General features: G+C 31.3%; 3 protein-coding genes across 7 annotated transcripts; 1 reads left to right on the forward strand and 2 right to left on the reverse strand.

Moving 5' to 3' along the window:
• The first annotated feature begins 74 nt into the window (after window positions 1-74).
• Window positions 75-1,467, forward strand: LOC109858790 (uncharacterized protein C1orf131 homolog). Of its 2 annotated transcripts, none has more exons than XM_020436395.1 (2): window positions 75-180; window positions 710-1,467. In XM_020436395.1, the coding sequence occupies exon 2, from the start codon at window positions 718-720 to the stop codon at window positions 1,198-1,200; it is 483 nt and encodes a 160-aa protein (XP_020291984.1). In that variant the 5' UTR covers window positions 75-180; window positions 710-717; the 3' UTR covers window positions 1,201-1,467. The 2 variants fall into 2 exon arrangements, with proteins under 2 accessions (XP_020291984.1, XP_020291985.1); XM_020436396.1 differs by lacking the exon at window positions 75-180 and adding an exon at window positions 193-473.
• LOC109858785 (b(0,+)-type amino acid transporter 1-like) lies at window positions 1,402-18,659 on the reverse strand. Of its 3 annotated transcripts, none has more exons than XM_020436387.1 (5): window positions 17,920-18,659; window positions 2,962-4,082; window positions 2,662-2,875; window positions 2,033-2,338; window positions 1,402-1,798 (listed from the first exon to the last, which is right to left on the reverse strand). In XM_020436387.1, exons 1-5 carry the CDS (start codon window positions 17,942-17,944, stop codon window positions 1,734-1,736), a joined length of 1,731 nt encoding a protein of 576 aa, XP_020291976.1. In that variant the 5' UTR covers window positions 17,945-18,659; the 3' UTR covers window positions 1,402-1,733. The 3 variants fall into 3 exon arrangements, with proteins under 3 accessions (XP_020291976.1, XP_020291975.1, XP_020291974.1); XM_020436386.1 differs by lacking the exon at window positions 17,920-18,659 and adding an exon at window positions 6,373-6,575 and having other exon boundaries at window positions 2,689-2,875; XM_020436385.1 differs by lacking the exon at window positions 17,920-18,659 and adding an exon at window positions 6,373-6,558.
• Window positions 18,660-20,232: 1,573 nt separating this feature from the next.
• On the reverse strand, window positions 20,233-22,807 carry LOC109858770 (cytochrome b5-like). 2 transcript variants are annotated; one of them, XM_020436352.1, is made up of 4 exons: window positions 22,203-22,804; window positions 21,386-21,514; window positions 21,203-21,273; window positions 20,233-20,393 (listed from the first exon to the last, which is right to left on the reverse strand). In XM_020436352.1, the coding sequence occupies exons 1-4, from the start codon at window positions 22,350-22,352 to the stop codon at window positions 20,312-20,314; spliced, it is 432 nt and encodes a 143-aa protein (XP_020291941.1). In that variant the 5' UTR covers window positions 22,353-22,804; the 3' UTR covers window positions 20,233-20,311. The 2 variants fall into 2 exon arrangements, with proteins under 2 accessions (XP_020291941.1, XP_020291942.1); XM_020436353.1 differs by having other exon boundaries at window positions 20,347-20,431; window positions 22,203-22,807.
• Window positions 22,808-23,070: the final 263 nt, after the last annotated feature.

The following is a 23,070-nucleotide window of genomic DNA, read 5'->3' on the forward strand; positions in this document are numbered from 1 at the left end:
AAAAGTATGATCCAATCAGAAGTGATTATCTCTCAACCGTTGTGCAACTGTTGAGTTGTCTGAACGCACCCAAATTTTACGGACCTGGCCGCTCTCATTCCTCTCTCTGACTCCAACACACTTGTGTCCGACGTCCAACGGCGACGTACGACTTTGTCGTAGAAACAGGCCTGTAAAAAGGTAGCTTTGTTAATTCAGCTGTACACCAGCGATTGCTAAGTTAATTTAGTATGGCGTTTGTTGTTATTTGTCGCTAGAGAAAGTGTTCTTCTTCTGGTATATATTCGGAATAATTTTCAATATTGACAGTAAATTTTGAAACACGTGGGATAAACAGCTTGAAGATCATGGGCTTTAAGTGTATAAACGTAGAAATATAAATGAATCAAATAAAATTTGACGGATATTTAAAAAGTAAACGTGATAATTAAAATATATGTAATTACAGGTTAATACATATTACATAATAACAGGTATTATATTGTTTTTAATATTTAAAACATATTTCACAAGCTTTGTAAGTTTAAGAAGTGTTTTTTTTTTAAATTGCAAGTTTAAATTGAATAAAGAAGCCGAAAGGAGTAATTGAATATTTTTAAATTAATAGTTGATTCTCTTACCAAAGTAGTTGCTGGTAAACTAGTTAAGTCATATGTGCTTGTAATATGCTTATCATATGTGTTTCTTTTGTTTTAACAAATACTTTCAGTTGAAAAAATGGAAGACTTTGTGTCTACTCGTGGGTCGCAAATCAACAAAAATGCGGTTGATAATTATGTTGCTGTGAATTATAAAGTTCAGAAGAAAAAGTCAAAATCCATAGACGATACAAATACTGAGGACAAAACGTCAAAGAAGGATTCCAAAATGAAGCCTGAGGATCTGAAGAAACAACAAGAAATAGAAATGAAAAAAGCACGATATGACATTATTAAATTTGGTATATCTGGTTTTGAGAAATCAAAGGCAAAAAAAGCAAAAATGGAACTTGCCATTAGCTTGGGTGCTATACCTCCTAAGAACAGGAAAAAGAATTATAAGATATTAAAGCAGCGTCAAGAAAAGGAGAAAACAAGAATGAAAGAAGAGAAACATACGTCTGGATTCACTCGTAGCTTGCTTAAACCAAGAACTAAGAAGATGCGTAGAAAAGACAGCGGTATTTTAGGAAGTTATGGAAAGATATCAAAAGAAATATAAAAAAAAACTGACGTATATTGGAACTGTTCCTTTTGTTTTTTAAATTTGAAATAAAGACAAATTATAAGAATTTGCTCTTAAAAAAAATAAAACTTTGAATTAGAATACATACTGGATTCATTTAAATAGTCGGTTAGAATGATAAAGGAAAAGGAAAAAAGAAAGTTTTTATGAAAAAATGGAAACACACAAATACATCTATAACTGTAAACATTTAAAATATCTTCTATTAATTCAATGCTGTTTCATTACAACATCAGCTAGCTATTGTCTAACAATAACATTTATTCTGCATGTATACTATGTATGAAGAATAACAAGTAATAAAATAATATATTTTTTATATAATTATATTTTTATATGGATTCATTTTTTGGGCCAGCTTGAGCTTTATAATATAGGATATAACGCTCTCGTCTGTAGGTATTTAAAATAGGGTTGATTCAGATGTGTGTAGACACAGTTCGTGCAATGCCACAATGGAATGATTCGGCATTCTGAAGAACTGCGTTTTAAATCTTTTGAAAAACAAATCAGTCGAAGGCAACTGCTGTCGGAGCTACCTCTAACAACATCTGGAGGAAAGCGTTGACACCTTCTGCAATTAAAGAATAAACAGATACAAACATGTACTATATTAATATATATACATATATGTATACAGTTATATTATAAGAAAAATTCACAATAATTTATTATAAGAAAAATTTACAATAATTTAAATGAAGATAACTATAATTCAAAAGATGTTCCATATAATGAAATGTCTGATCGCGTCCGGCAGTAACTTCGTGAGAGAAGAGTTCGACTTTATTTTAGCATGTATACTTACCCATGAATTTGGGCACGTATCCAAATTTTACGAACGGGAGGTAGACGAGCATGCCCGCGCCGATAAAGCCGGCTGCATACAGGTACTCGATCTGTGGTTTGTCGACAATTGGCGCCACAATGAGATACACGGAGATGAGGAGCACAAGCGCGGGTATTATCAACGGGCATTTGTACGGTCGGGGATGATTGGGTCTGGTTCTTCGCATCACTAGCAGAGCGAGCATCGCGCCGCCATAAAATATCCATGCGGTAAACGAGAAGAAATCGATCAGTGAATCAATGTTGCCAGAGAGAACCATTGCGCCTACAAAATTGAAAATTTGGCTTTTATCATGCGATATCTTGTCATGTTAAACTAGATTACAGCGACGGTCGTGTCACAAATAACATAACACACATAAGTTGTATAAGATAAAATCTTAGATAATACTGTGCAAGTTAAAGTACAAAATATTTAAAGATGTTTTTAATCTTTTGCAGTACAATTTTTTTTTTATTCCCAATACTCTGGTCAGAGAATTGTAATTAATGTCAAGTCATGCTCGATGTTGGACTTCAAAAGATTAAAATACAAGATATTCAAGAAGTGTTAAAAAAATTTGGAATAACAAGAACGTTATGCTGCACCTGCTACAAGGGAATGGAAGATGAGACCTGGGGCGGGTGTGAAGCGTCGCACGTGCACGTAGCTCAAGCAATCAAGCAGATGGCCTTCTCGCGACGCGGCAAAGCAGAGCCTTCCCGCGGCAAATAAGGTGCCGTTTGCGGATCCAAATGTGCTAATTGCTACGGAAAGTGGCATTAACCATGCCATTATGCCCAGTATCCGATTGCCGAACGTCTACAAAATAAAATCTATCTTTAAAAATTTGTTGGAAAAATTTATATAATTTTCAAAGTATAAAAAAATCTCGTCGTAGAACTTACCACCGCCACAGCCTCGCTCTCGATCATCTCTGACGGCGACATGACCGCCAAATAAGACACGTTAATAAGCGCATAACAGATCGTTACGAGAGGTATACCGATCATGATGGATCTAGGCAAATTTTTTGAGGGATTTTTGATTTCTTCTGTCACGTAATTGAGATTGTTCCAGCCATCGTAAGCCCACAGACCAGTGTAAAAGGCGGTAGCGAGACGGCCGATGTTGATGGAGTTTCCATCAATTGTGTCGAACGCCGTTTGCAGATGTTGTGTGTTACCCTGTGTCAATTTGTACGAGCCGCCGATTATCACCACGAGGATTGCCATCAGTTTGGCGGCGGTAAAGGCGTTCTGCACACCGGTAGCCAAGTTAACGCTGTAACAGTTGATCAAAAGTATCAGAACGATCGCCAATAACGCGACGATCTTAACCACCTGGTCGGGTGGTTCGCAGTCAACGGTGAACGCCTCGACAGTATATTGGGCAAACGATAGGCAGATGATCGCCATCTGCGACGGCTTGAGCACCAAGGTAGATACCCAGGAGAAAAGAAAGGCGGGTGGTGCGCCGAACGCATCCATGAAGTACGCGTATTCGGCTCCGCTGCTCGTGTTCATAGTGCCCAACTCAGCGTAGGCGAGGGCGCCGCACAGGCTGAGCAGACCGCACGCAGTCCACACGACGAAACTGACGCCAACGCTGCCGGTACGCAGTAGCAGACCCGACGGCGATACGAAGATCCCGGAGCCGATCATCGTGCCGACGATTAGAGCCACCCCACTGACGAGTCCCACCCGTCTCTTGAGGTGAATAGCGTCGTTCGCCTCTGCGTCCGTCCCCTCCAACCCTCCGCTCCCTCCACCCCCGTCTTCGTCATCCCCCACACCCCCAGATTGACCTTGTTGTTGTTGCTGTTGACGCTGCTGTTGTTGTTGTCGAGGATGTAGTAGCGACGGGTTACCGTTGCTGCTGCCGTTGATTGATTTGCCAGATGAAGATCGACAGACCAGTCCGCCGCCAGTGTCGCTGGCACCACTTCCCAGCCAAGCCCCTGATTGTAGCTGCTGTTGCAGCTGCGACTGACCGCCGTTGCTCGTCTGCGGATCATGTCCCACAATAGCTAGAAAACAAAAAGATGTCTCATGATCGATAATCTCTTGATCTTTATATTGTATCTATACATTATAAAAAAATTGAGAGAAAGATATATATATATATAGCTGGACATTAATTATTAATTATTAAGTGATTAATTAATTGGTATACTTGTTTTAAATAGATTTATAAATTTGTGTCAAAAAGATGAATCAATCTTTCTATCTCTCTCTTTCTCCCAGCAAGACAACAATTTGTTTACATCACGTGCAATAAAACTATCGTTGTTTATTTTATTTGGCAGAAGTAACCATTACTTCTTCAAGAAATACTATCTGATAAAATACTATAAACTTCTAAATTTTTTGACAAATTAATTAATAATTAATACCTAATAACTAATAACTTAGCTGAAATTTTTGTTCTTTAAGTTTTCAAATACATTTTTTATTTAAATATTAAAGATGTTTGGATTTTTGGCTCACTAAACTTCTCACTGTATTATATTTAAAAAGTCAACATAACAATCAGAGAATAAAAAAAAACAACAATAACGCTGATAAATCTTTTTATAAAAGAATATATAAATAATACATAAATTTTTATTTTATGTCAAAAAAGTAGTTTAGCACAACTTTCCCATTTTTTGTACATGCAGCAGCAATGGATAAAGTATATATTTTTGTCACGCCGATATTTTAGGAGATAATTCAGAGATAATTTTTCTCTCTAAAAGCTTCTTCTCTATATTTACTTCGTAAAATATCACATCAAATGATAAATCTCTTTTAAGTGATTCTAGTGAAAGGAAAAACTAAGGACTTTTATAGGAAAACAATATTTTTTAGAAGATAGTGTAAGGTTGCAAACAACGCAAGTAACGTCAACAATATTTATTTTCATAAACTCTTCCTCTAAATGCTTATGTGTCTCTATTTTCTATACTACAGGATACAACGCACGCAAACAATAGAAGACAATTTTAAGATAAAGTATATATTACATTATGACCTGATCATTTTTAAATAAATGATACCATCTTCAATTTCTTTTTTAAGACAGGAAAGTTTCAGATAACAATGTTTCGCAATTTAATTCTAACACACATTTATATACTCTCTCGTACTTCCTTTATATTATATGTTGCAAAGTCAAACAATCAGTAAATCCAAAGAATAAAACTAGATAGACATATCGGCGTAAGATTTCAAATTGGAACATCACTTAGGAAACACTGCGGTAAGATGTTGTGATTGGTGCTTTATGGCATAATCAATAGTCTGGTCGCCGCGGGGACATGTATACATCAGAAGTTCGATGAACGCGCAAAACGAATCGAGTAGACCGCGAGAGACACGTGAGAGGTGAAAGACATATAATTTCGACATGTTATATATATATATATTGATTGTCGCGTTTTTTTATTCGCGAAGAAATTAAATTCGCGCGCGTCTATAAAAAGAATGAGGAAAAGAGAGAGAGAGAGTATAAGGAGAACAGAATTGCAGGATTGTGTTGCAAAACTGAATGGATTTGTTTTATATTCGGTTCGTATCGACTTCCTAAGTTTAGAGTTACCCGGCGAAAAGAACCACGTGGTCTATTGCCCTCTCATGTATAATACGCGCGCGATCTTACACATATTGCTGGCTCAAAATAAATTTCGGATTCCGTGCGCCGCTTCTTACATAAACACGAAACTGTTGCGCGAAAAACGTCTTCGGATTGTGATTATCGTTTAAGTTTCTTTATGGAAATCATTTTGCTACTCGCAATTGTTTATTGATGTCTAAATTACAGTTTTATTTTTTAGCTTACGGTTATTTTTATTTTTGTACGCGTAATGACTAAAATATATTTATTATATTAAATTTTTATTTTTTTGTTATATAAATTTAAATTAAGTATCAAATATTTTCTAAAGTAATATGAGAAAGCATTAAATAAATTAAGAAACATTTCAACAATGATTAGTTACGGTCGATCGCAATCCACTTTATAGTACGTTGCTAAATATAAAACTATAAGATAGCTCACTGAGTGAAAAGAGAAATAATTATTTTAAATACGGATTATATTTTTAATAAATATCACGGATATGACGTGGTATGCTTTTGTGTGTGTGTGTGTGTGTTGTGTGTGTGCGCACACGCATATTTTATCTGATAGAAACAATAATCCAGAGATTTTTTGCAGAGAGACAATGTCTCCAGAACTCGAAACATTTTTTTCACTGATTTTTTTTCTCTATTGAAACTTATAAATTAATTTGTTCTTATTTGATATTAACGTGCCAAAACGCGGATTCTTCATACCGGGTATCGAACAAATCGCTGAATGCGAATAATTACTCGAGGGAGGATGCGCAACGAGAAGACTAACCGGCTTGTGCCGCATCCCTTTAGTGACTGGGACCGCTTAGGTGGCGACCAACACCGCGCTATTGGATCGCAGCGCCGGCGACCATGTGATAGTTCGCATCAGCCAATCCCGCGTATTCTCATACTATATAACACAACAATTATCATATTATTATCACCGAGTCGCCACGTCGCGACCGTAATAGTTCGCATGGCGATGCGCCAGGAAGCTTTGCCGGCTCCTCTTTCGCGGCAATAAATTGCGGGTGAAAAATGCGCGCGAAATTTGCCGGCTTGATCATGGCGGCGTGCGGGAATTTCAAAGCTCAAAGAGCTAGGGCGTATATCATAATGAAAGAAAATAACAATATAATATATTTCTATTGTAAATAGTTAACATTTGTAATATCATCATGTTTAAAAACATTTCTGGAAAAAAAAATTATTTTGAAAAAGTGTGCTCAAAAAATCATAACTTTTTAAATTTTTAATATTTTTAGTTAAAAATTTAGAATGATATTCTCGAGATATATCGTTACTTTAATTAAAATAATAATAGTTCTATATTGGAGGTTTCAAAAAAAAGTATTTATTTTGCATACTGAAATATATATAAGGCAGTTTTTGAGTTGAAAATCATGCATTTATATAGAAAAAATATATTTATTCTTTTTAAAAGCATACAATTAATTATATATCAATAAAAAGTATCTTATATTAAAAATAAATTCTATAAAGTGTATGTAAATTTAAACTATCTATCTTATCTAAAAGTATAAATTTAAACTAATCGCAATTACTACTTAGCCGCTCGAGTGAACGATTGTACTTCTGGATGCAGCCATTTTGTCTTTATTAAACACTTTAAATAAAATAAAAAACAATTTCGTTTATTAAAATGCTTGTTTTTACTTTCTGACTATTTTTTTACACAAAATTAGTCAGAAAATGTTCTCAAGTTGAAGCACAAAAACGTTTTTGTTACACTCAGGTCAATTTGACTTTTCGATGGCTGCCAAACACGCACTAACGCTTTCTCTCACTCGGGAAGTATCTCCATTTATGTAGAGGACACTTGAATTTAATATTAGATAACATCACTAGTATCATTTTCAATAATGTCTAAAATATTTTACTGCAAAATAAAATTATGGGTCAATCGTTTTGACTCAGTGTGATAACGAAAGGTTAATAGATCATTCTTTCAGAGAAATATTTTTTCTTACAAAATATTTTTTTTGTGAGAAAAAATGCCCGCAAATAATCAAGAATCATTGAGAACCGCTGCCAAGGATCATAAAATCTCATCTACTTCTGCGGCATTCTGTGTGCATGTATTTCTGAACAAGGAAGGATACGCCAGTTTAGTCACGTAGCAGCTTACTTAATTCTGACTTGATTATTTCGTATGACAGCTGCGCATTTCAGTAATCATCGCTAAAAATATGGAAGTCTAACACTGACGAGGAGCCACTTAATGCCAACGGAATAATGTGCGTATTGTTTAGAGTTTTGTGCCTGAGTATGTAGAGATATGTAGAGATATTTGCATTCGCGAAAACAATTGTGCAATATTACGAAATGTATATAACTACCTATTTAATGAGAAATCGGCGGAAATCGTTTGTGTTAATATTTTTCGCTTTATTAAAGAGTGATTGATATGATTGTGTTTTTGCACAAAAAATTGTGCACAGTTTACAGTAAAAAAAAAATCAACAACAGTCGAAGTATGCAATTTATAAACTTGTTTTAATTTTCTTTTTTTCATTTAACAGCTAAGAACTTTTTTATGTTGTGCAAAACGGTTATTGTAGATAAACTAGCTGAAAATATCATGTTAACAATATTATTACTCTCTCATTTCCTAATAAGAGAGTTCGACGCGTTTTAAGATGATTATAAATTATCTCTTTCCGTTGTGACTCACTAGTAGAACTTCAGTAATTTTGAGCATTATAAATTTCTACTTTCCCGTTATAGACAGGCCATTTTCCTTATTATTATTAATAATAATTCTCTGATTCTTGAGTGACTGCTTACCTCGTAGAATGCGCGTCTATTCCTAAGATTCTAAGAGAAAAAGAGATATATGTTTTTCTCTGGCTACCGGTATCTTCATCTCTTGAAATTAACTTTTGTCTGAAACATTTTTTCATAAAATATTTTGTTTTCAAGATATTTAATTGTTTCAATTTAAATGCTGCACTCTCTATATATACAGGGTGTATAAAAAGTATCGGAATCCCAGAATATCTCGGAAAATATAAGTTTTAGAAAAGTGTTTTAGACAAAAATTGTAGGGTTAAAAAGATCTATTTACTGATCTTATCAGTTTGACTTTGGATGGCGTCACCAAGGTCAAGGTCACATCAATATGTTTAAATAGAACTCCAAAATTTTATTTATTTTCATTAAGTACTTTTTGAGTTAAGAAGGTTAAATGTTAGTTGTTAGAGTACCGATATTAGCATTATTCGAAATGTACTACATGGAAGTTACCCGATCGGATTTACACCTCTTGTGTGTGTGTGTGTGATCCAGCCAACTAAGACAATATTAATTTTGCCCTACAGTAATTTTGCCTTAGTTGATTGGATCCACGACTGATCTTGCTTACACACAAGAGGTGTAAATCCGACCGGACAACCACCACGTAGTACACCTTGGATAATGCCAATGTCGACGGTATTGTAATTTTCAAAGCTTATCACTTGAAAAGTATTGATGAGAAAACGACTTTTTAGTGTTTTGAAACAATCTCGAGGTAAGCTACAAGAATATGTATAAAATATATGGGAGGGTTCCACTTAAAAAAGTGACCTTTACGTAACTTTTGTACAACTCTCCAAAGTCAAACCAACAGCACCATCTTATGTCCTCTTCAAATCATACAACTTTCTTCTGAAACATTTTTTCTGAAATTGCTTCCTAGTAGAGATATCTTGGTGCCTTTTAAAAAATGGGACACCGTGCATATATATATATATATTTTTTTTTTTTAAATAACCGTACATATATATAATAAATAACCGTTCAAGAGTTAAAAGAAATTCCAGGAAGCTTTCCACAAAAACTGTAATATATTCTAACTCCTGAACGGTTATTTCGCAAAAAATATTTTTTATTCTTCTATCATGTTTCCTCGAGTGGTATGATGTTGAAGATAATCTAGCTTTTTCACTCTTCTTTTTCCAAGCAAGCTTTCCATGAAGATTACAGGCATGTCTGGAATAACATATGAAAAATTTTGAACACTTATTGTAATAGTAAAAAAAGATTTTTTCTAAATTTTTTATTTTGATTAATTTTGTTTATGTCTCGACAACGGTTGAGTTTTTGAGAAATACTTTAATATAAAATAAGTTATTAAGCTCACAATCAGTGAGTATGTACTATCGACAAAGATGACTCATAAGTACCCCTTTCCATGAGAAAAAAAACAAATTGATTGGTAATATGAAAAAAATTAAAGGTCATTTAAGGTCACTATAGTTATCCCCTCTTCATATTCTACAATTTTGATAATGGATGTTTTCCTCTATTTCTAAACGTTTTGTGAGAAAACCGGGCTGAAACCATTTTATCAGACTCACCCTGTAAATATTGAAACATTTTTCGATAAAACTTATTTTCCGAGTTATTCAGGAGTATTGACCTTTTCTTTCCACCCTACATATATATATACATTTTTGATATACATAAAAAATCAGATTGCATTACTCAAAACTGTTAGTTTTAATTGCCAACTCGCGACAATTCACAACAAAGCATGATAAATATCAATAGAGATATAAAGACAAATAGAGATATAAAGACATATAGAGACAAATAAATACTCTGATAACAATAATGACAGTATTATATCATAATTGATATTTTGACACAGCTATTTTATGCTCGCGTTTATTACAAATAACTGTATTGTCACTAAATAAGTATATAGTATACTTACTATAATATATTTATATAGTATACTTACTATACTTAAATACTAATTAAATCAAGATTAATTCTGACCTAAATAATATTGTAACTTTTTTCCTTTTTATTCTTTCTGATCGTATAATATTTCGATGAGATACATAATACCGTGGTAAAGCTGACACGCTGTTAACACGATACTACGACTCAAATTGCATTAATAACCATTTGCGTAAAGTGTCGCAATGATCCAATTGCGCTTGATTCTTGCGGAACGGATGAACAATTACCGTTAAGAGAGATGTTGATCAAAGACAAACTGCATTTCACAAGACAAAACCTAACCGATCGTTCCTCACCTTTTCTTCATAATCAGTGACTTATTGCGTTTGTCTTTCCTCTCGAGAACAAAATGAAATAATAAAAGCGTAAATTCTTATTTAGAAAATTGCATAAAATTAAACAGTTTTCATAAATTTTAGTAAAAAATATATCATATAGATTTAAAACAATCTTTAAAAAATCTTTAATTTTGTACGAGACATATTATATATACAATATGTTACTACTCTTAAGTGAGAGAGGAAAACATCTCGAGAAAAAATTTCACATATAGAAGAAGACAGTTCATGTTGTTAACAGCAAACCCTTTTTATTCTGCTATACGAAAACGATTTTGTCTTAAAAAAACCTTTAAAAACTCTATTTAAACAAATTTTTTTATTTTTATGTGAGTTTTCATATAGATTATTAAAGTAACAAACACGCAATTAAACATATAAGAGAATGATTAAAAATACAAGAGAATATAACGGCTAATTGAAAAAATTATACATTTACAGTTACACACTTGACACGTCATGCAAAGAAATATTATTATTTTCCATAATATCAAAAATAAAAGTTATTCATATTTCTCAATAACAATTAACAATCTAAATGACATTGTCATAAATAAATATTAATTAATATTTATTCAACATTAAACTAAGACTAACTAAACTTTTTTTAACGGAATCAAAAACACTTTATCATCTATTTATTCTATTCAACATTTAATTTTGCTTAAAAAGTTTTGATTGGATCTAATAATAACATTTTCTATGAAAAGCAGATGTTTTATCATTGGTGATGGATGCCATTTCTTCTTACACAATTGTAACAATCTTAATTCACAAACTAAGTTAACGTGCTGTGATAAATGTTCTTTCTGTGTACAAATATTATCTGACGCAAAGATCTCGCTTGGAATCCGTTCAGAAAGCTGTTACAATGCGAAATATCTGTATCCAACATGAATATCTACATCCAAGCTGTCATTGCATTATGCACGCTTCAACTTAAGTTACATGTGTCATAATGTTTTTTATTACAGAAACATTAGTATATAACGTACATTTTTTGTCTTACTAAGAGACAAAATTCTACAAAAAATAGTAACGTCCAGAGTATATTACGCTATAATTATATTTTTGTAATATAAAAATATACGCTTATAATATAAAAATTATATATTAAGATAAATTATAAATTATAAATGAAAGTTTTCCTCAAAAAGTCATCATTTTGTAAAAGTTGTATACATGAGTTTAATCAAACATAGAATTTAAAGAAAATTTGTATTAAAATAAACTTTACGGAAAATTAGATATACAAAAGATTTAAGTTAGGTATAGCTATTATATAGTTAAAATATAGTAACGTAAGTAATAAAATCTAGTACGTAAATAATAATAGCTATCCTAAAAAAAATTGAAGGAAAGCATTATATAGCATTATATAGCGAGCATCTGCGAAATTCGTTAACACTTTACATTAATGTTTTATTTATAAATTTATTGACATTCTTTTTAAATTTAAAGTGTTATTTTATATTTTAAAGACTATTCTAAACTCAAATTTTTCTATTATAGTTTTACATAAAATTTCACTTAAAATTTTATTTAAAACTGCTTTACTTAACACTTTCAAATATATCATGCATTTTTCGCGTATCATTTGATTCTGATTTTAATTCTCCTGTAGCTTGCGCGAGAATGTGGAAGAGGCAACGTGAAATTGCGTCATCTCGTGAAACTAGAGAAACGTCAGAGAGAGAAAGAGGTTCTGGAACGCAAGACAAAACGATGCGCTTCAAAAATATCTACACATCGTTACGTGTCAGCAACATTAAGCACGAATGAGACGAAATCGATGTGCTTTTGTCGTTTGTATGTTTATATATTGCGTTAGGAATGTGTTAACACAGCAAGCAAATTATACGCGCGTCAAAACGAAACGGTTATTACGCTCCGCGTTTACATTGCAAATATCTTAATTTTGTATATTTAAATTTGTTATTTTAGACATCGTCTTCTTTTATAATTAGTTTTACATTTTAATATTTATGTAAAATATAACTAACTCTTATTTTTATACATCAGCTATTTTAAAAAAAAGCTGCTAAAGCTTTCTATAACGCTTTGATTTCAAAAGTACATACAATATTTATCTCTCTCTCTTTCTCTCTTTCAATTTTATTCGATATGTGTCAAATCTCGTCTGTAAGCGATCACAAGTTTATTTTTAACAGTTTTTAAATGCATGCCGCGTGCTAAAGTAGTACCACATACACAGATACAAAATAGACGATATATTTCATCGCAGATTTCCAATCAATAAAAGACAAGAAGGAAAAATAAAAAGAAAGAAAACATGACAAGAATAAGAAGAATGTATTTTTGTCGTTTAAGTTTTTAAACCAATTATTCTGTGCACACAAACTTTGTGCATGCGCCACTCTTTTTATCAATGATGATGAATTCACACTAAATTGCGCACAATACTTTATGCTTCTTGGCGAGAGAAGATCTAAGTACGCCTAATCATGTGATGAATACAATCAGCGACAAAACTCTTTTATATAGATATGTATTACTTGAACACACATGAACGAGATATTTAATGGCGGTAAAAAGAAATTTCTCTAAATCTGCTCGATAATACATCAAATTTTTTTTTTATTTTATCACGTATATGTGTATATGAATAACGGTATGAATGTGAAATAAAACATATATACATATCTACACACCCTACCGCATCTCATGTTTATTTTTAAAACTACATATGCTAAAAACTACATTAACTATGTGCATAACATTGATTATACACATCTTGATGAAATCATAACGGTAAAAATTTAAAATATTATTATTGTTAATAATATTTTGAATACTTTTTTCTTCATAATAAAATATCTTTCTAAAATAATAATCTCGGTGTTAAATCGGCTTATCCTACAAAAGAAAAAGAAAATCAGATTAAACATTGTTAATGTTATAAAAACACGTTGAGTTTTATATTTGTTAACTATTGAGCAATATTCGCATTAATCTGTTAAGATCAGAGAGTTTCGTGACAAGCTATAATCTATAAGCTTAAGCAAAAAATCCATTAACGCTATCGGGAAATCATCTGTTTTGAGGACGTGGGAGGACAGCAACGTTACTTTATGACATCACAGATCTATTCCCGGTACACAAGAGGTCACGCAGATAAAACAAGTCTTTACACCGTAATAAAGGAATACGTGTGAATTTGATGACGTGAACCTACTCAAGAAAATGCACTTTTTTAACAATATCGATTTCTTCATTACTTTTATCTTTTCGTCAGCTTTTACTAATATCGCATATAAAATATCATATGTGCTTTTACTAATAGCGCATATAAAATATTAATTTGATGTGCACATTATGTTAATTAAAATAATATAATTCTAGGAAAAATACTTATTTTTCAAAGTTTTAAAGTTTCTTCTAATAACGTTTTAATAAATAAAGAAAACTTTTTTGTTAGCTGTAAACTAAGGCGAAGAACGCTACAAATATGAAACTACGCGCACACGCGCGCGTATATTTAGTGCGCGTATGTATATTTAGTATGCCTATATAAAGTAATGCCTCGCTAACGTGCCGAATTTGTTTTTCGGTATCTTGCCGGGAGTCATCTCCATCATTTTCTAGAAGTGTTTCGCCGAGGCTTCGCGTGAATTGATGGGAATGATTCTGTGGCGGTCGAACTCGTGGTCGAGCTAATCAGAGATAACAGCCGGCAATTCTCGGAACAATACTTTCCTCGACATCTTTCCACTTGCAGAACCGAGGAGCAGAAAGTTAGCGAGGCACTACTGTATATAGGCAAACTAAATGTGTAAAAGAATAAAGCGCTTTGATAGTCTCTTTTGTGATCTTTCTATTAACAATTAATCGCACAATTAACAATTAATTATTAGAATGCTTTATCACAAGTTAAACATTTGCAACAATTACGCAATAACAATTGTAAAAAAAAGACCAATATTCAATTATTATCGTTATCGGTTATACTCGGTGATATTTATAACAATTCTTTTGACCACAATGTGCTAGTTTCTCTTAATTCTAATAAACAAGACCTTTTAATTTATTACTTAATAATATATTCGTAATTATTTCTTATATATTATCTTCTTATATCACTTTCATGTAAAATTGATAAATAGATAAATAATAACTAAAATATATACATATTTTTATTCTTTTATTACAAGAAAATCTTCGAAATCCTTTTATAAAATTTAAAAACTAAATAATTATAATTAATTATTATTAATTATATATATATATATAATATATCGTCACGTATAATCCTGTAACTTCAAAACGCAAATTGTAGAGGAAAGCAGTTTAAAAGTTTAAAGCTTCATATGTTTCCTGTTAAGGGATTATTTTTCGATTTAAAATTTTTATCTTACTTATGAATATTTTTTTTGAATATTTGGTGATCATAAAGAACATGACTTTCTAAGTGTCATTATGTAATAAACTGAAAAAAAATCCCGTATGTGACTCTAATATAATTATACGTAGGGAGTGACGATATATATGTGTATATGTTACTTTTTTGCAATAAAATCTAAAATCTTGCGCAATCTCTAGCAATATACACTATAAGAGAGAATGTATGACATTCGAATGTGAAGATCGAATCATTGTTTACTGTCGTGACAATGATGTCAAGAAGGTTAAATGCTGGTGTATTGTAAGACATACAAGGAATCTGTTTCAAAATTGCAAAATATATTTTAAGATGCAACCTCCTCATTTTCTTGTTTGATATTATATACGGAAAAACTATTAATTATTCATAAGTATTTAATGTGCAAAATAAAAATTAAATTAAAAAACAAAGTTTTGAATTTTTTGTATAAGAAGCACACTTAAGAATTTTTTATTTATATTGATTAATGTAAGCAAACTTCAATTTAAAAAATCGATTTCTAATAATATACTGCACTGATCAAATATTTTTATTTTGCTACTTTAATTACTTATTATTTCAAATTTAATTGATTTTGTATTATTCTCCAATTGTTAATTTCTTATTTTTTTTTATCTGCGTTCTCGACTAACAAACTGTATTCTCGGCCGCAAAATTCACAACGCAATATTACGCAACAGCAGTTCCTCGCATTGTAAAATGATCGACAGGCTCCAATTCGAGTCACACGCCTCGTAAAACTCGTTTCTCTTTGACAAAAGGAATAAGAGGCTAAACGTTTATAATTAGCAAACATCTCGAGACTCTCTGAGCGGCGATCGAGAGAATAAACCATCTTTTTCTTGGCACAAAACATCGACCACGTTGGTCAAATCGATGATGATTTGATTTTTCGTAACTTATTAACTTATTCATGATATGATACACTCGTCGTTTCTTAATTCTAAACACATTAATTTCAAATTGTATTATTATATTTAATAGATATATATTTATATACATATATATATATATATATATATATATATATTTAATATTATATAATTATAATATCCATTATAACAGTCAATTGTAAATATTGTTTTTATACAATAATAGATAAGACTGTTTCACAGATTGTTGAATCATATAGAATTATATATTAGTTTTGCAAAAGAGTAAGCTTTATACAGAGAGCTATCAACAGTATTGTTTTTCATCGATCACGCTCTGTGAAGACGTTTTTATAACTTCTACGTGTTTCTTACTGACCTTCAACTACTACTGCCACCTCATGTTTCATAATTAATACAAGTATTCCCAATGTTTCTTCTAATGTGTTAGGATTACAATAAGTGCTTATTAATGTACCATATTGATATCACTATTGACAGATATTGTTAACTCTTCTTTAACATCGCTAAAAAAAATCTTATTTTTTTAATTACTGACGCTAGTTTTGTTATTGTACTTTTTTCTGCTGTAATTTTATTTTTTATTATACTTCATTCTACTTTCTTGAATCCAGATGAATGTGTGACTGCACTTTCTTTCTTTCTCTTTTTTTCGCAAGATAATAAGCTAAATTATGTTCACGGAATTCTTAATATAATCGCAGACTGTATTCTCAGAGAGAACGATTTATAATAATATTCCATTCTCTCTTCGGTCTCATCACAGATTTAACGAAATATTCTTGTTTTGTATTGCTATTTTCGGATAATTGATGAAAGTTTTACCGCGATTGATGATCTTTAAATAACGCAAATGCTAATCTCTTTAGTACAAGTGTTTAGTGCTTTCTTCATGTGGAATATATATGCGACACATCAATTGTTAGATACAATGATAATTATATTGTTAAATGTTGTCTCAATAGAAATTAATTCTCTCATTGAATAGAAAAATATCTTTGTGTACATTTATGGATATTAATATTACATTCTCGAAGAGAATTAATAATGCATTCTCGAAAACACATCTCTAAACAAAGATTTGTTATACTAATTGCATAACAACTAGAGAGTAATGATCTCCAATAGCAGTCTCTTTAAACGCAATCTAACACGCGCTATTTAATAATTAATTATAATATTTCTGTCAGACAAAAAATTGAAACATTAATTAGTCATATAAATAAAAGTTTCTACTGTTTTATTATAAAAAGTTTTTTCTTTCAAATTTTTTAACCATTTCTTACCCTATAACTCAGTCAGTTAACGTTGGCTAAAAAAAGCACGCCAATAGTTCCCAATACAAACATAGGCGTATTGCACATGTTACGCTAACAAAATGTACGTTTTTTAAATAAAACAATCTACAGATTTAATCTCTCTTTACTACTTTATAAACTCGAGAAAAAATACTATTACTATTACTATTTCTAATATTAATATTATTGTTAATTATACTTATATATACATACACACAAGCATACACACAAAGTAAAACTAGTGAACCTGAACATATTGCAAACAATTATATATAAAAACTTCAGTAAATAATAAACTTAGAAAAAAGATTCAACAAAACCGGAAGTTTTTGAAAACAAAAACAATTTCATCGAAGTTATTTAACAAAATCTCTTTCGGTTTTAAAAACTGTTTCCATAAGGATTAATTTATAATAATTTAAAGCTTGATTTGTAATTGATTTTCGAAAGGCTGAATTTTTTCGAAGAGATTAAAAATTCAGAAAAACAGAATGAATAAGATGCCGCTGCAACCAGCACCGGTTACTCCATCGTTAGAAGCAACTTTTCATAAAGGGAGAAGATTGCTCCGATTATGTACTTACCTCGTTTGAGAGGCGCGACATGCATGACTCTTGGAAGGACCGATAAGAAGGGCGGATCGTAAGACCGCCTCTCATGACACCACGCCGCTACTTTTCAGTGCAACCACCGTCGTTTGCGCCTTACGCAGCTGCTATCCTCACGCTTCGTCCTTGTTTGCGATTCTTTTTCCGCCCCGTCGACTTCTGCTCTTCTCCACTTCCGGAACCGGTCCCTAACTGCTTCTTGTCTCTTCCTTTTTCAGCCCGCGTTTGCTCTTTTTTTTTCTCTCTTGTATTTTATCTTTTCTTCTCTGAATTGCAAGTTTTGACTCGCGCAATAATTATGCGATTTATTAAAACGCCGTAAGATCTAGAACATTTTCTCATAAATATTTCTAATTCACTGACGAATTATCGCTGACACGCCTTTGTTAAAATATTACTTTTACGACACACCTCCACTGGACTCTCGCGCTTTACTGGGCGTTCGTCGTAGGTGAGGTCTGCTAGAGCCATCAGTGCGAGGACAGAGGGACAGCGAGGGCGAAAAGGGGAACAACCGACGCGACGCAACGCGCGCGTCAGAGAACTCGCTCGATACCATCGACGGGACGACGCCACTGCGAATCCTTATTCAAGTATCTCTTTCGATTATTCCGCATTTGTCACGCGCATCCTGCGTGATTGACATGTATTTAGCGAGCGCGAAAAATATCGATGATATCTTAAAAAATATCTCATTCATAAAAGATTCCAGTCGTTCATTTGTTTGATTTCTGTAAAACTTACTTTTTTTAAATAAAAATATGTATGCCTTATTTACAATTACATATCTCGTTTTGTTGTTATATACTCTTAGGAAAATAGATAAAATATAGTTACAGAATATTTTCTTTGTGTAAAATCCAATGTGTAATGGCGAAAAAAATGGAAAACTTAAAACAGCTAATATAGGCTGCGTTTTGATATTCACACAGTCACACAGTACTGGAAATCTATAATATATATAACATACATTATAAATTTTTAGCATATTTTTAGTCATGAATTATAAATTTTTAGTACTGATGCGCAGTGAACGTCGGAATGCAGCTATTACATACAACGCAAACATAAATGTTTTAAATGCCATAATAATGGAAAGATATTTGAAATTCACTTATAACTAGCAAGTGCATGGAAAAAAGATTTGCTAGAATAGCAAGAAATTGCTACATGGTCAACGAGACAAATTTGCTCAGTTTACCGAAATTTTTGTTTTGCCAAGGAAACATTTTGTTGTTCCAACAAAACGTTTTGTTGATAAAAGATAGTAGATTCAACAAAGTTTTCTCGTTGATCGTATAATAACAAAACTTTTTCCCGTGTGAACTTTGTCTTTAATGTAACTCTTCAAATGTTATTTTCCATAAATAAAACTTAGTTTTTTTATAAAAAAAAAAATATGACTTAGAATCAAACAATCTCCAATTTTATTATAACTTTTTAAAAAATATATCTATATATTATAATTAAGTGTATTTTTAAGTTTTTTTTAAATATATATATATATTTTTTTAAAATATATATCATGATCTATAATATATGATACATAATTCATTTCTTAATAGGTCATATATAGATTGTAAAAAAACATAAGTAAATATTCATTCCATAAAAAATGTTACTTCAAGTATAATTAAAAACTTTCAGTAAAAAGAGTTTTAGGCTCTTAAGTTTCAAACTAACAACGCGAAATTTAAACGGTCATGAGCGTCTTACGCTGGATGTTTGTTGCGGAATAAATAAATAAATAAATATATATATATATATGTATATAATTTATATTACACTTACGTGTAAATTTTTACACGTGAGTTTGAAGACTTTCTTTTTGATAACAATATTCCTGATCGATTTTTCTTACAAATAATTACAATCTCAATTTGGGACTTGATAACTCGAATATTACTGCGATTATATGTTATTTTATTTCTTACGTTTCGAAAGTTTAAAGACAAGATTTATTTCTTCTTTAAAATGATCGCATTATAAATGATCCTAAGAAATTAATTTATTTTGTTATTTTGGGCACACTGACGTCGCACACAAAATGTTGCATGTACACAATTGAATTGTATATTGTAATAATATATAATTATGTATTACATATAAATGCGCGTATCTATATTACATGTGTAATATATTAACATATGTATACGCGTTATCGATACATCATTTTATAATACATCATTGGTTGTATTTCTTCCATTTTCAGCTTTAAATGGTAGACAACAAACTTATTCATAGAAAACAGTGCAAGACATACGATCGGATAAAATGTACAATGATCACTATTATGTATGTATACATATTTATTAGTCCTTAACAAGTAAATAGACAACATAGATAAAAAAAGTAAGGTCGGAATGTTTTAATGTGCAGTAATGAAGTAACGATAAACGAGAGTAGCGAGCACTCCGAGGACAATTGGGATTACCCAAGACCGCCAAGAACTGCAATTTTCAATCGTCACATCAGGATGCAGCATTGACTCCACATAATAAATTATTTTTAAAAAATAAAATTTTTGTGTGCTTAACTTTCAGATGGTATTAATGTTTACTTAGTCATTATATTTATACGCGAATGTGTACACATGTATATAAGTAAAAGTTATTGTACTAAGCCATCATATTGTTTCTCTTATAGATAAAAGTTGACAGAAAAAGCAACTTTCCAAAAGATAAGAACAAAATAATGAAAAAATTAGTAACAGCACTAATAAAACCTTTTTTATCTTTGTGCATTGTAAAGTTACTTTTATGAAACTTGCGAAAAAAATACTGTATTGCGAAAAATTTTTCATAAGAGTCATTGTTTTAATTAAAGATACGTAATTATCAAGATAACAAAAAATGCTTAATATTATGTTCTTAAAAGACAAACTACAAATTTAAAAAAAAATGAAATAAAAAAATAAACTTATGAATTTGATAAAATATAATTTCTATATCGCATTTTGTAAAATATAATTCTTACATTTATACCATCTTTATGTAAATAAGTAAAATCAAAAACTGAAGTAAAAACAGAATTACTTAAATAAAAGGAAAGTACAGAGGAAAAGGTGTTTGGAAAACAAAAACTGTGTGCTTGAAAAAACAAACTTTCTAAAATACTGTGAATATCAGTGTGATAAGACTGTTAGATACATTTAAGTAAACATTATAAATATAATTGCAAATATAATTGTATAAATATAATTGCAAATATAATTGTATAAATATAATTGCAAATATAATTGTATAAATATAAGACATACCTAGAATTATCGTCATTGCCAGAAGGCCCGTTCTTATTTGAAGATTTAGTTAAATCTTCTATCTTTTCTTCCTAAAATTTACAATTATTATTTCTTAATAATCCTATAACTACAATTGTGCAATAAAGAAACAAAATTACAAAAAATATCAGATCCATTAACAAAATTAAGTTATTTCTATACCTCTAGTAGTTCCCCGATTTTATAAGATGACATAATTTCTCTTGCATCCGATGAATGTCCAATGTCCTCAAAAGGTTCCGTAGCATCACGTCCAGCTTGCTCTGTAAGAACTTCCTCACCTCCAGGATGCTATGCATTGAAAAAATAATATAAATATATATATAAGCCAACTTTTAATAATAAATAATAAAAATATTTTACAAATATAGAGAATTATATACATTACATTTCAATATTTAACTTACATTTAAGTATTTTTATTTGTTTTTCTTATGTAATACTTCATATGTGTTTTATAGCTGTTACTACAATTTTCTTATGTAATAATCAGAATGATCACTTTTTACACAAATTTAATACTTTTTTCACTATTATCCTTAAGGAAACAAGATGCGGTAACATTTGTTACGCGCAACAAGAAACAACACTGTCAGCCAATCAACATTTTGCAAGAGAAATCAATCATATTAGATGTTTTTTTTTTTAAATGACAAAAACAGTCAAATTATGAAACTAAAAATCATCATTAACAACAAACATTCGTTCCACAATAAATGAATAATTTCATTTCTCTACGTTTATTTATTTTACTGCCACTAACTGCAGTCCAAAGGCAGGAAGGTCTAACTATATTTTAATTTATTATTTTACTGCCGTTTTTTCCAATAAAAATCATCATGTTTATTTTTTCCGCTGTGATTATGATGTCGAAATAATGTCACTTTGACATGTGACATGTTTTTTTGAAAAAAGATTATGATACTAGTGTATATATTATCGCATTTCTTTTTTTTTTTATAGGAAAAAACTTGCTAACCTGCTCAAGGAATCGAGTAACATTGTAGACATTGTTATGGATAATGATCCATACGTCCTTGGAATCGGTATGTTTCGCAACTTCGGCTCGTGTGTAAAATTTAGTTGTTGAAGATGCAGCCGTGTCATCCTTAGTTTCTTTAGCTGCCATTTTCGGTCTCACCGGATTTTTTTAACAGTTCTTCTTCTCTTTTGGTTTTGATCTGAATCAAAATTCAAGAAAACTCGCAAATACTCTTCGATGAATGATCAATAATATTCGATACTTCTTCGTTGATCTTTTCACAAAAAAACATGAACAGTGGTTATAGCAATTGCGGTGATGGTGAATGACCGGTAGAAAATTATATCGAAAACTCTTGGACGGATGAACTCTGTCCCTGATTCAGGTTTCTAAGTTTTCTAATCGATGCAAAACTTTTGCATTGATATCAAATGTCGACGAAACGGTCCTGACTCTCCGATTTGTTCCACGATTTTCCTAACGCTACCAGAAGAAATAAATGCAAACGTAAACAGGAAATTTAATCGTATGATCTTTGAGCAGTCCATATGATTACTCCACACATTGCATCATTCTAAGCATAGTGGGAAGTACAAGGGGAAGCTTTCCAGCTACGTACACAGGCGACAGTGTGTAACACAATGTCCGTTAGTGTGAGAAAGAGCGTATCAGAGTGTGTCTCACTCACACTAGCAAACACTGTGTTGTACAGTTAGTCGCCTATGTACGTGGCTAAAAAGCTCCCAAGGTGTGTGCTCGTGCGCAAGCATTTTTGCTGACCAATGAGAGAGCGTGACTAAAACTCAATCATCTTATGGCTAGTCTACAATGAGAGTAGGCGGTATGGAGTATATAAGGAGCAAAG

The sequence above is a fragment of the Pseudomyrmex gracilis genome, unplaced genomic scaffold (genome assembly GCF_002006095.1).
Source record: "Pseudomyrmex gracilis isolate BER0280 unplaced genomic scaffold, ASM200609v1 scaffold_224, whole genome shotgun sequence".
In the NCBI taxonomy this organism is placed as follows: Eukaryota; Metazoa; Arthropoda; class Insecta; order Hymenoptera; family Formicidae; genus Pseudomyrmex; species Pseudomyrmex gracilis.

What these genes read in the sequence shown, in the direction of transcription:
- LOC109858790 (XM_020436395.1), top strand. Translation starts at nt 718, where the DNA reads ATGGAAGACTTTGTGTCTACTCGTGGGTCGCAAATCAACAAAAATGCG.
- LOC109858785 (XM_020436385.1), bottom strand. Translation starts at nt 6,454, where the DNA reads ATGCGGCACAAGCCGGTTAGTCTTCTCGTTGCGCATCCTCCCTCGAGT. An exon ending in AGCGATTTGTTCGATACCCG is followed by an intron (nt 4,083 to 6,372) that starts GTATGAAGAATC and finishes TTTGTTTTCTAG; the next exon opens with CTATTGTGGGACATGATCCG. An exon ending in ATACGTGCCCAAATTCATGG is followed by an intron (nt 1,799 to 2,032) that starts GTAAGTATACAT and finishes CTTTAATTGCAG; the next exon opens with AAGGTGTCAACGCTTTCCTC.
- LOC109858770 (XM_020436352.1), bottom strand. Translation starts at nt 22,352, where the DNA reads ATGGCAGCTAAAGAAACTAAGGATGACACGGCTGCATCTTCAACAACT. An exon ending in AAATCGGGGAACTACTAGAG is followed by an intron (nt 21,274 to 21,385) that starts GTATAGAAATAA and finishes TGTAAATTTTAG; the next exon opens with GAAGAAAAGATAGAAGATTT. An exon ending in GGCAATGACGATAATTCTAG is followed by an intron (nt 20,394 to 21,202) that starts GTATGTCTTATA and finishes TGAAAATTGCAG; the next exon opens with TTCTTGGCGGTCTTGGGTAA.